The sequence below is a fragment of the Danio aesculapii genome, chromosome 1 (assembly GCF_903798145.1).
Source record: "Danio aesculapii chromosome 1, fDanAes4.1, whole genome shotgun sequence".
In the NCBI taxonomy this organism is placed as follows: Eukaryota; Metazoa; Chordata; class Actinopteri; order Cypriniformes; family Danionidae; genus Danio; species Danio aesculapii.
This window is the reverse complement of record NC_079435.1, coordinates 54,992,650-55,006,424: the sequence shown is the minus strand read 5'-3', so window position 1 is coordinate 55,006,424 and position 13,775 is coordinate 54,992,650. Positions and strand designations below refer to the sequence as shown.

At 38.9% G+C, this 13,775-nt stretch overlaps 1 protein-coding gene across 1 annotated transcript in view; it reads right to left on the bottom strand.

Moving 5' to 3' along the window:
• Positions 1-10,611, bottom strand: part of klf7a (Kruppel like factor 7a) — a 78,147-nt gene extending 67,536 nt beyond the window's left edge. Inside the window, exon 1 of the mRNA XM_056463029.1 lies at positions 10,290-10,611. Within this exon, the coding sequence (XP_056319004.1) occupies positions 10,290-10,478 (189 nt within the window). The 5' untranslated portion in view covers positions 10,479-10,611. The remainder of the gene's footprint in view (positions 1-10,289) is intronic.
• Between the last annotated feature and the right edge of the window lie 3,164 nt (positions 10,612-13,775).

The following is a 13,775-nucleotide window of genomic DNA, read 5'->3' as shown; positions in this document are numbered from 1 at the left end:
AAAAGTAAGATTAAAAACAGGATGCATGTGGTTTGATGAAAACCCACAGAATTCAATACAGGTCATGTTGACACTTATAATGCAATCCTGTAGGGTTTTTTTGGGTCATGCAGTCTAGGGTTAAAAACAAAATTGATGTCACAAGCTTACAAAACCACCAACCAAACACTATTCAAGACGGGTGCTACAAAATCACTGAATTATCAGAAGCTGATGAGCATGACATAGAAGAGTCGAATGCAAGCACATTCTTAAGTAATCTTGAGAAAGCGCCATATGTCTGCTTTGCGGGAGCCAAGACTACTGATGAAACAGCCTCTGTTTTTTTTTACACCTGAAATCCTCCCGCAGAAGTGAACCTGTCAGAAGGTACAGCGAGACTTCTCGGCCGAGGCACTAATGATATCTCTGCATATTTAAAGACGCTTCACCTCTTATAAGGTTCTCTCGTCAGGCTCGCTTCTCCTGACTGTCTCAGAGCAGTAGCCATGCGCTCTGCATGACAACTATATTGCAATAACTCCCAGAATTGACTCATGAGATGGAGAGCGCTATCGCTTTGTCATTTTCAATTACTGATGCTTGTCAGTAGCAATGGGATCAGTGCACTGATGTTATCTCAAGCAACCAGATCATTTCAGCTCCATTACACGCCGTGTTATCCAAAAATCTGTCGCTGGTTTCGATGATAAATGAGGACTGTGATGTAGTTAATATGAGCCAGCACATCTGATAATGTAGAGGACTCAATCTCAGGGCAGTGCAATCAAGCAAAAAGTGTGAATGGAATCTCTAAAGGGTGCCAATGGATGCATATTACTTTGGAATAAGAGCTTTACGATTGGCTAATGGTGGTGTCTCCGAAACATTGAAACACAACTGAAAAATCCCATTCCGTTTTAAAAACAAGTCAGCCAGAGGACAGCCAGGCTCATTTTCTTTTCAAGGCAAGCCAGGGACTACACAGAACATCACACATGCACTAAAACAACGAGGCCATCAATTATTTTAAAGAGGAAAACTCTGTGTATTTTACTAAATGATCCATATGGTCTGTCTCCCAGCGTGAAGACGTGGCCCATGGAGCCGTGTGATCCGGAAACCTCTTTAAGATTTCACGGTGATGTGGCTGGGTTTTGGCTCTCTCCGGCGGGCCGACTTGCATGCTGTAAGAAGCCAGCTGTGGCGCTGAGAGAATTACATAACACGCATTTACAGCAGTCATCGCCTACGGTAATGGGAATCTGCTCAGATTCTTGGGCCTAAAGAAGGGGCGGATAGGTGAGAGCTTGTGGCTGGCTGCCTGAACTGGCTTGGGTTGAAGGCATGCAAGTTACATTTTGATACAAAAAAGAGTGGGAAGGTAGTTTTTGGGTAATTCCAGCGTTATGGGTGTGACGTTTGCAGTGAAAACTTAAAACATAAAGACAGAGAATGTATGTTGAAGTCAAAATTATTAGCCGTCCCGTGATTTATTTGTTGTTTTTCTTTTTCAAATATTTCCCAAACAGAGCAAAAAAAATAAATCCTATAATTTTTTTCTTCTGGAGTAAGTCTTTTTTGTTTTATTTTGGCTAGAATAAAAGCAGTTGTTAATTTTTTCAAACCATTTTAAGGTTAATATTATTAGCCCCCTTAAAGTCGCCATGAACTGGAAGCTGTGATCGTTAGTTTTTTCGTATTGTGTCGCAGTTCCTAGAGAAACGGAATATTAAATGACACAACAGTAGGCGTGGCTTGTTTTTCTGCCGCGACCTGAATGGATATGGTAAAGTAGGCATTTCATTCAGAAAGGTCAGGAAAGGGGTTTGCAGAGAGTTATTACAACCGGACAGACTCCTCCTCCTCACCATTTCTGTTTGTTGTCAAAACTGAAAAACTGAGAGTTGCAGCAGAGTGGTTATGTTAGCCATGGCCAATTACTAAGATATATTTCTAGAGTTCACACTTAGCTGATGATTGATTATAAAGCTTGTTTGGCATGCTGTCCCGGGAGAGAGCCCTGAGCTCATAAGATCCTCGAGCCCGGGGCTCCCTCCCATTTGCAGGGCGAGAGGGGAGTTTGAGCTCAGGTTGATCTCGAGAACTCCCCTGCTGTAGTAGCTAATGAACAGATAGTGATTGCTCTTAAGAGATAACTACTTACTAGGTGCATGTCTATGGTGCCGATTTGGATTAGTCAATTAACTTAAGTTGCATGTTTTTGGACAGTGGGATGAAACCGGGGAACCCGGGGGAAACCCACGTGAGCACGAGGAGAACGTGTAAACTCAGCACAGAAATGTCAGCTGGCTTGGTAAGGACTAGAACCAGTGACGTTCTTGCTGTGAGGCAATAGTGCTAACCAATGGGCCACCATGTCGTGAAAGAAGGAGGATTAGGGTGGAAGGGGGGATTCTTCAAAACGAAGTTGACTGTTATATTGAACTTAGGGTATTTATAGTGGCTTAGGAATCGTCTGATTGCTGAACTATAAATTAAATAATGCAGGACCAGCCACGAGCAATCATAAGCACGTGATCCTCTCGAAATTAGTTTATAAATAAACTTCACGTAATCTGGAAAATTAGCTGAAAAAACAGGAAGTGCTTTTACAGATTTAAATTAAAGAATAGAAGGGCAAACTATTTTTTGTCCCTTAATGACATGCACAAATGCAAAACTAGCATGTAAGCTAACAAATTCATATGGTTAGTTTTTATTTCTTGGGGATATTAAGGAATATTTTTGTTTTCAATTGTCTACAGAACAAACCATCGCTATGCTGTGTTTACACCAGATGCGGAACACACAAATATATTACGCTATTTACATGAAAATAGACATGCAAATAATTTAGGTTTACTCGCTTGATTCACGTGTCAAATTGGTTTTATTCGCTCGTAAAAATCGCTTCACAATAGATTCGCGTCATGGGTAGGGCTTCTTTCTGCCCGGTGACTCTAGCTTTGTTGCTAAATGGCTAATAAGGATTTTATTGAGAGTGTAGCTGTGTTTATGTGCTTAATGAGCTTTAGGAAGGCTGAAAAACCGCATATATTCATTCGGCGCTGTGTTTGAGTCCACTAGATCCATTCACAGGTGCACCCAGCTCTGTGAGTTCAGCAACTCCTCCAGAAACTATACCTGGATAATGGAGGCTTTCAGCGGTGCTTCTGACTAAGCAGAGTCCAGTTTGATAAGCTGGTGTCGGCAGGAGGATGTCCCCTAGGGACATCAACAACTGGCATTACATCATTATCATACCCCTACAAGAACAAGCTCCTGATTGGTTAACGCGGCGCGAATGTCCACTGAAGTTCAAATTTCCAACTTGATCGAAATGCGCAAAATGCGTGTCAAGTGCGCAAAACGCTTTCTTAATCGTGCATGACGTGCTGTAGGGTGTCGCATCTTTGCATTGACTTAACATGTAAATCACTGGTGCTTGATGCTTCATCTGCATCTGGTGTGAACACAGCATTATACAATGACTTGCCTAATTACCCTACCAATGAACATGCGTTATGGATGTGACCAATAATGTATGCGAGTTTACAGTGTACTGTGTAGAAATTCTGTGAATCAAACTGCACATCCCAAAACAAATAATACTAATCAAAAGCATAAGAGTTGGCTCTGTATAGAACAAACATTTTATATTTTATTTAAAATGTTTGCATTTATGAGGAGGACACATTGTTATGATGTTAGATGTGAAACTGCCACTTTTTTTGACAGACATATTTGAGAATTTTTACAGTCCTGTAAAATACAAGCCTACACAAACAACATAGAAAGGTTTTCGCCATTTTGGTGAAAATATTTTCTTTGTTTTTTCATTGGAAGGTGACATTTGCATGGAATTTCTGTTTTCAGTATCATCATTTCCTTGCCAGCTCTTTAAGCAGCCAAGGTTTCAGAGTGGCAGAGACTGCAGAGCTGAATATGCACGCTTGGCACTTTTACTCAATGCCTCCTGTCAGTCCTCATAAGCATGCAACTACAGGAGCCATTCCGCAGTTTGGGAAGTGAGGTTATGGCATCGCCAAGCATGCCAGAAAATGTGGAATGCTTCTTGGTTGTATTTTTGAGATTGGGCGAGTTAGGGGTTAAACAGGGTTGGTTTATTCTTAGACTTTCCTCCCAACTTTTCCTTGGGGCATTTAGTCAAGAAAGCAACGTAATGACTTTAGAGAAGCGTTCTGTAAGTAGTTGACACTGTGAAACACACAATGTGCTGCCTTAGCACAGTGCATTAGGCTCTTTGGAGAGTCATTACAGTATCAGTTACAGAGTTTGCCCTGGCCTGAGGCTGCAAGAGTACAAAAAAAACACGTCTGTGGTGGATCCGAACGTGCAAAAAGATCCAAAAAAGCACAAAAACATCCACAATGTGGAAATATAAGACTCGTATAATAAAGGGGTCAACCATCCATGCTGTGATTACAGTATTAGCACATAAATTTAATGTAGTAAAGAGCTTTCAAAGAGCGATAGATGTAATTTTCCTTTTGCGCTTGTCAGTCAGACTTCTAGTGCTTATTAGTAGTTCCTTGCTTGCCATATGACAAATCGTGTAAGAACAGCTGGGAAGCACCATTAACTAGCGCCATTAAATGACTGAAACCTCATGCTGTGGGAAAAGTATTATTTTTGATCTCTACAACCATTAGCATTTCTTCTTAATCTTGTAAAGCAAATGCTACTTATTAGAGCTGAGAAACGTGCTATGCGACTGTAGAGAGTTCACTTCAGTGTTTAAAGCATTATATGTTTAGTAAATGGAGCAATTAAAACACACAGTTTGTTTGCATTTAACAATGTCCCAATAAATATAGAAAAGAAAGTCTAATGTCTCGTGAATATTCTTACATGTATATTTAACTGGAATACACATCAACTGAAATTAAGTTTAAAATAAATAAATAAATAAGTAAATAAAACAATTATGAGTAACTGCATTGTGAATTTTGTTACATGAATATAAATAAACTTAAAATACAATGCTCATACAATGAAAATACATTTCGTTGCACATTTCAGATGACAGATCCACTAGAGGGTACTGTCTACATTTGTGTGTACCTGAAATTCCTTGCTCCGGGTACGTTTCGTTGCACATTTCAAATGACAAATCCACTAGAGGGCACTGCTAGTATTTTTGTGCATCTGAAATATGTTGCTTATGTTGTGCGTATTAGAGTAACAAAGTTAGGAATATATCACTTGCTCAAGTGCAGTTGTACATAGTTACGTTAAAAGTAAAATAACATAAACTTAACTAAAACTAAACCAACTAAAAACACAGGCTCTTTGAAAATACATGCCTCAGCCTACATTTTTTTTTTTCAAAGCGTAAAATACATTGCTCCAGGTACATTTCGTTGCACATTTCAAATGACAAATCCACTAGAGGGCGCTGTCTACATTTGTGCATAACTAAAATATGTTGCTCTGGGTGCGTTTTGTTGCACATTTCAGATGACAGATCCAATAGAGGGTGCTGTCTACATTTGTGCATAACTGAAATATGTTGCTCAGGGTGCGTTTTGTTGCACATTTCAGATGACAAATCCACTAAGAGGTGCTGTCTACATTTGTGCATATCTGAAATATGTTGCTTTAAATAAGTTTTATTGTACACGTACTTCTTTTACACATCCATGAGAAGGCGGGGCTTGTAGTACAGATCACGTAGCGGTAACCACTTTCCATAAGCCCAACCAATAGTGTTTTCAAAAGCAAATGTAAGTGAAAAGTGCATTGCAGCCATATAGTTAAACCTTGTTTTTGCAATGTTTTTGACTTTTTTGTGGAATTTTGCTTTACCGTACTCAAACCTGAGCACTCTGCAACACCGTTTTAACCATGTCAAAAAGTTATCAATATGGAGATAGAGGCAGGTGAGGTAAATGTATTTAATTACAAATCACTGTTATGTTGTTTTATGGAATATATTTCGTGTTGTGCAAAGAACTGCTTGAAAAACTCCTTTATTTGTCAATATTATGTCCCTGTAAATATTATTAGTGTAGAAAGGAACAGAAGTTGCTTGCGCCATACTGCTCCGTAGCATTAATGTTTCCTAGAAACTGCAGTCCTATAGGTTTAAGTGTGTATCACCAATGTTGAATATGATATTACTGATATATATATATATATATATATATATATATATATATATATATATATATATATATATATATATATATATATATATATGATACATCATCCTCTTCAAAAACGTAATATTATAGTTAAAGCGAGTGAAACGTGTGCTTTTCCTTGTCCTGCACTACATGTTATTGCAGCTGCAAGCAAGATTTCTCAAGTCTAAAAATATCAGACAGTTGAAATGAAAGCGACGAGAACAAAAGGCATTTCAAGTTCTCCTAAGTCCCAAAATAGATGCTACGAGACAAAAGCACTCCAGAATAGTCTGATGTGCCACTGTATCCCATGAGCTCCAGAATGGTCATTGGGTTTTTCGATGGGAACAGACGCCGTTCTGTTCTCTGTTCCAATATTGCAGTTACCCTTCTCCACAGGCGTAGGTGAGTCACACTGACAGTCTCTTCAAGGTGAGATTTTTTTGGATATCCTCTGTCATGGCTACAGGGCATGTGTTGGTTGATGGAGGGGCTTCAGGCAAGAATCTTTTGTTCTGTATCGAATCTTGCGACTACACAATCCCTTCTCAACGCTTTGCAATAGCTGCTCGCCTGACATATCTGGATACTTGAGCTGCCTATAAAAAATTGAACTGGATTTTTTCCTTGTAATATCATATTTATGGCCTGAAATGGCCTCTGAGGTCTTGAGTGCAATGTGTCAATATGTTGACTGACATTTTGCACAGCTGAAGTCAGTATGTTTTTTTAAAGACAATGCATGTCATTGGCATCTACATTTAGCCAATTCCAAAAATCCAGAAGCATAACTGAAGGTGAAAAGCTGCAATGGCTAGAGAATTAGAAGTCTTGTAGGCCTATCAAAGATTGGAGGACTTGGTCTCGACTGTTCTGGCCTATTTCTTTCCACTTACTAAGGATTACACGGTTTGTGAGCAATATTCGCTGCTTTGGAGGAAGACGTCTGGCCTTTAGGATCACTTAGCACTATGAAGCACCAAGGGCAGAGGAGCTCTATTGAGGTCAAATGTTGATCTTTGAGCATTTCTTATTCATTCAAACCATTGAAAGTCAATAGCAAAGCCAAATGCTAGCACACGCACACATGCACCTACTACTAGTATACCACATTAGAGTTGAGCTTTATATGAACATTTGTTTTTCCACATCATGATCTAAGGCAGTGCTTAATTTCAGACAGATATTGCCGGATCCAGTTCCGGAAAATATCTCATTGGTTGGTTTTGCGTGCAGTGAGCAGCGAAAATTAAATAATGCCACCGTGGCCAACCTAAATAATATTTGTATTTTCAAAATAGCAAAGAGGCAGTCACACATATTTTCATTTTTTTAAAACCACGAGTAAATCTGATAATGAGCTTGATCAAAAGAGATCTTGAGAAAATGAATCTGCGCAAATGAATCAGGATAGCGGGAGACAGAAGCAAAGCAGTCTTAAGTCAGCCAGAAAACATGCTTGACAGAAGTGGTAACTGTGGGCTCTTCTTGAAGATTAGACTGAGTGAGTCGTTTAGTTATCATTTTTCACTTGGCACATAATAGTGAAGTGAACTGTATAGTGATTTTTCACAAGAGTTATGTTTGTAGCTACATGGTTTTATTATCCATGACTGACCTATACTGTTATTAGGCACAACATAATTAAATACTGTTCAGAAATGTGATGCTCTTGTTCCGGGAAAACTGAAATTGTTTGGTGCACGTCGGTCACGGTAACTTTTATTACCCGGTTTTGTTCCGGGAATTATTGATTTACAAATTAAGCACTGATCTAAGGCTAAAAATGTAAATGTAAAAACTTTAATGTCGATTTCAAACTGCACATTTTTGTCTGTTACTTCATTAGATTATGTGATGGAAAAAAAACAGGTTGATTCCAGACCAATCATTGCTTTAGGTGTTTAATGATGTGCGTGATGTCATCAAAAAGGCGGAACTAGCCTGAACACTATGAAATGGTGTATTTTGTTCTAGTCTCGCAGAGGTAATCCCTTGAAGAAGCATCCTTTATAATACCTTAAAGCTTTCCTCGATTGCATAATTACACTTCGCAGGACCAATACCATAATTTCACCATGTTTGAGAAGTGTATATGGAAATGTTTCTGTGTTCCTATTGGTCAGCATCATAGAAGTGACAGAACCTTTGTGAAGGACCTAAAGAAAATGAAATTAAATAAGTAAATATATATGGTAGTTTATTGTCGGGATGCACGGTGGCTCAGTGCTTAGCACTGTCGCCTCATAGCAAGAAGGTCGCTGGTTCGAGTCCCAGCTGGGTCAGTTGGCATTTCTGTGTGAAGTTTGCATGTTCTCCCCATGTTCACGTGGGTTTCCTTCGGATTCTCCAGTTTCCCCTCCAGTCCAAAGACATGCGCTACAGCTGAATTGAATCTGCTTGTTAAGTGTGACGTCACGTGAAGTGGCTTCCGGGTCCTAGCACTCTATCAAACAGTATGGGGAAACTCATCAAATGGTAATAATAAACGTTTACAAAGCGATGTAATACTTTCGAAAATCACGATCACAACATATATATCCATGCATAATATCCGATAGCCAGAAAGTGATTCATTTTTTATAAATTGTCAAAATGTTGGTATTTGTGATGCAGTTAGTCCAGAGACGGATGTGTACACTATGATTTTATATAAAATTCACTTTAAAGTGTGATATGACTAAAAAGTGGCCATAAACGAACATTTTCTCAATTCAAATGAGCGGTTGGACCCGGAAACAGTATTCCATACATCACCGATATGTCACAACTTAGCAAGCAGATACAGTAGTGTATATTCATGAATGAGTGTGTATGGATGTTTCCCAGTTACTGGGTTGCAGCAGAAAGGGCATCCGCTGTGTAAAACATATGCTGGATAAGTTGGCGGTTCATTCCGCTGTGGCAACCCTTAATGAATAAATGGACTAAGCCAAAGGAAAATTAATGAATGAATGAATTGTCGGGACGTTGTGAAACACCTCGTATGTGCTGTTAGTTGTTATCGACACTTTTGAAGATAAAATGATCGATTCTTTCATCCCAACTAATTTCGCCATTTACCACAACAACACTCAGTCAAATGGTTTGTTCCAAAATTAAATAGCTTTTCCACTTTTAAAAAAAAAAAACCTACAAATTAATATATTCATATTAGTTCATTAAATGTTATACATAAACACACAATGTGGGCCATTTTTAGACTGACCAATACTGCATGACCATCTTTCAAAACTCAAGGTTAGATGCATTATGACCAAATAAACCAATCATAAACCATGGTGCCAGAGCACACACCATTGCATGCACATGCATTCACTTTTCATATGGAGAAAAAATACAATCAAAACCCACAGGTTAATAAAAATGGCCGAGCAATCTAAAAATCAATGCACGCTGAGAAGGCAATGCACCGGCATCAATGGATGGACCACGCGTTGCCCCTTCAGCACTGCGGAGAGCTCAACTCTGCGCAAAGCATGCCTCCATCCATGCGCTCGCGACGCACCACAGTCATTACTCACACGTGCACGGTGCAAACCAATTCTATTCCCTAAATGGATTTCATAAATCTTAAATAGTTATAAATGCACGCCGGTGCATAAACCAACGTCCATGTGGATGTCAGTGTGCTTTGTCCACGCGCCGCATGGCTCCATCTTCGTGAATAAGGAAAAAGTGCCATCTACACGAAAACGAGTTGTTTATCCACAAGACCCTGCACAGATAAGCGGACTGCATACTTCTGTCGGGCACGTTAAACTGCCAGACACATTATAAATCAATCACGCGCGTGCATTTGTATATAATGCAGTAGAGTCGAGAGTCTGTGCAATGCCGAGGGGACTGAAAAAACACTGATAGGACAGATGTAGATCTATTATTCAAAGAGGCTCTGTTTGTATTATTCAGATCCTAATTTCCCAGAATGTTTAACTACACAACACTCGGTCGCACAAAAAGTAAGCTGTATGGCATGGAAAATATTTCAGACACATGGCATTTTAAAACACGTGATGCAATTTGTAAGGATAGCTTATGCAGAGTTGCAGTAATGCAGTAAATACGGTTTGTCGCGTCTTTACAAGTTGCGCGCACACGCACGAGCGCGCTGAGAAAGTTGGATAAATCGCAAAGACAGAGATAAAAGCAATTCACCTGCTGCCAGTTTTCCTCCAGAGACGGCATCGCGGAGAAGTAGCCAGTGTCATGAACAAGTTGAAGTTCTTGAAAAATACTGTAATTGGCCAGAACATCCATGTTTGTGCAGCTAAACGGTGCGTTTGAGAGACTTTGATTCTCTGCGCGAGGAATCCGCGTACGCTTCAGCGCGAGCGACTGAAACATTCAGATCAAGCACGAAACCCGAGACGTTTCAGCTCACTATGGACACTAAACTGTATTTGAAAGTAAAGGATCCATCCATCCAGGTTTGTTTTCTTTCCTCAGAAGGTGAGCAGCAGGAGCGCGGTAGCTCACAGGTTACTGTGTCAGTCAGTGTGTGGAGCCACCGTAGCGTCTGCGGATCCCCGCGAATCGAGGGGGCGTGTTTATCCGTCAATCAACTTTGTGCGTAACCATATAAGGGAAAAAGGGACGAAAACTTTGGTGGCGATTCAGAAAGGCGGCGCTAAACTCGCTTATTGGGAGGAGCTTTGTACCGTTTGGGGCAGTTGATTGGTTCTCGGAACTGTCACTCACAACATACATGCCTGTGAAAGGCGAGCTATTTTTAGAAGGCTATATAACATACGAATCAGAGTTCGAGCCTCATTCGAAGCGAGAGCTTCAAGAGAGCGGCAACGTGGAGAATTAAGTCTCGTCAACACACTTATGTGCTTAAAATATACACGCATAAACACTCTAAACGTAAAACAAAGTGATAAAATATTAGATAAAATGGACATTACCATCACTGTCATTGTAAAAGAGGTTGTGATGAAATCGATGCTATTAATTTGATTTACAGCAAATAACTCGCTCACATGTCCTTTTAGCCTCGCGCGTTTACAAATACACATGTCTGTATAATTTATAGTTAAATATCTGCATTTCTGTCAGATAAATGGCATCAACTTTTTTAACCATACATACATACATATTCACATTCTATCTATCTATCTATCTATCTATCTATCTATCTATCTATCTATCTATCTATCTATCTATCTATCTATCTATCTATCTATCTATCTATCTATCTATCTATCTATCTATCTATCTATCTATCTATCTATCTATCTATCTATCTATCTATGTATCTATCTATCTATCTATCTATCTATGTCTCCATCCATCCATCCATCCATCCATCCGTCCATCTATTTCTATCAGTCTGTCTTGCACTCTGTAACCCTGACTTTGATTTGCTGTGTGCTGCTTAACTCGTGTGTTATTTACATGGAAATCAGATGGCATATAAGCTTGAGTACCTCTTTGAACCATAAGTACTCCTCAGCCATCGCACAACATCCCTGACCTTGTGTCATGCATGTAATTAGATAAGTGGAACCTATAAACTGCGAGAGGCTCTGAAAGGAAAATCTTGACCAAATCTGTTCGCTCTTTTGCTTCAGCTGGAAAGAAAAGAGGGGGGACATTTGCAGAATGGGCTTTAGTTGTTATGGCTCATTTGATTTGAATTATTCATATTCCTCACCAGATGATGCTTTGGCTCTTGGTTAGCATGTGTTATTTTCTTTCATCTGGTACCTGGTCTGTGGATGGAAGAATATGAGGTATGAATGAATTCATGAATTCACTGGCGAATCTAAGAGTGACCTTAAAAAAAACACTCTGGAGACAGAGAAGGAGGTAAAGAATGAACGTGTTTCTCTCCTCTGTAGTAGTTTTCATCCAAGATGGTGTGCGGCGCTGGGATTTTCCTCTGTGCTATTAAAACAGAAGGCTGGAGGACTGGGGGATTGTTCCATCAAAAGTGAGAGGTCTGGAGGATTTAGTAGTCGTGAATGTCCTTTTATTCGTGGATGTGAGTTGCTGACTTATATGGATGAAAGTTGGGATTTCTTCAGATATTATATCCTAAAATATGTTTCTTTTTTAGGTTCATCATTGTTTTGGTGCTTCGGGTAGTTCAATGGTAGGACTGTAGAGTTGCTAATGACACATTAGCAAGTCTGCTAACACACTTAAACAAATGCATTTGGTTTATCCAGTGTAATTGTGATCTCACAAAGAAACTAAGTATTTTATGTTTTGTCAGTCATTTCTTTTCGGCTTAGCCCCTTAATTAATCAGGGGTCGCCACAGTGGAATGATCCGCCAACTTATCCAGCATATGTTTTACGCAGCGGATGCCCTTCCAGCTGCAACTCAACACTGGGAAACACCCATACACTCTTGCATTCACACACATACACTACAGTCAGATTAGCTTATTCAATTCTATAGTGCATGTCTTTGGACTGTGGGGGAAACCGGAGCTCCCGGAGAAAACTCACGCCAACATGGGGAGAACATGCAAACTCCACACAGAAACGTCAACTGACCCAGCCGGGACTTGGGAACCAGCGATCTTCTTGCTGTGAGGTGATCGTGCTACCCACTGCGCCACCGTGATGCCCACATTTTGTCACTTATTGGATAATTCGTTCAGTCTTATAAAAATGGATGATTTTAAAAAAGGAGGCGTGGCACCCAACCCCACCCCTAAACCCAACCGTCATTGGGGGATGAACAAATCGTACTAAATTGTACGAATGAGATTGTACGAATTCATGCGAATTAGCCTGAAGTTACGAAATTACTAAATCAAAAAGTTTCGAATTGCCGTGAGATTGTGTTGGATGTACATGTCAAATAAACAAATAAAACTAATCAGAATGTTTATTTAATCATATAAAAAATTATAATTTGCTTAAAATTCTGTAGAAAGTTTTATGAATAACTACACTGTAATCAAGAGTTGACTCAACTTAACATTTTAAGGCAACAAACTTCGGGACATTTTTGAGTTTACTCAACTTAAATCGAGTCAACAAAAAAATATCCTGAAGTTTGTTTCCTTAAAACCCAAACTTTTTCGTATGACGGGTCAAAATCCAAATATTATTGAGAGCTGTGGGCCGAAAATAAATATACCAAACTATATTATATTAAAGTTGCCATGCGTAATTTTCTTATTCATTTCATAATATTTATAAATAACAGTAAGCATTACTTTGAATTATATTAACTAATGCAGTATAACTTTAATTAAAATGTATTGCAATAAAAGCAATAATGGTGTAGATCAGTGCTGTGTACACTAGTCAAGCAGTATGCGCCTTTGCCTTGATTCACTCATCAAACTCTCTGCATTGTCCCATATATAATGTATGTACATTTTAAACTAAATATAATTAATTTAAACCATTTAAGTTGAAACATTTAATTTTAGATAGCTTTTTGTAGCTTAACAATAAAAAACAATAAAATTAAACTTTGAAAATACAAACTCTAAACCAGGGGTGCCCACACTTGATTGAGGGTGGTCGCCGTAGGTAAATATATCAAACTGTAAAGTTGTCAGTGTAATTTCCTAATTCATTATTTAATTCATCATATAATTCATTTAATACTATGATTTATTACACTTAAAATACTTTAATTGTATTAATAATAATTTTTTTGTACATTTTTATA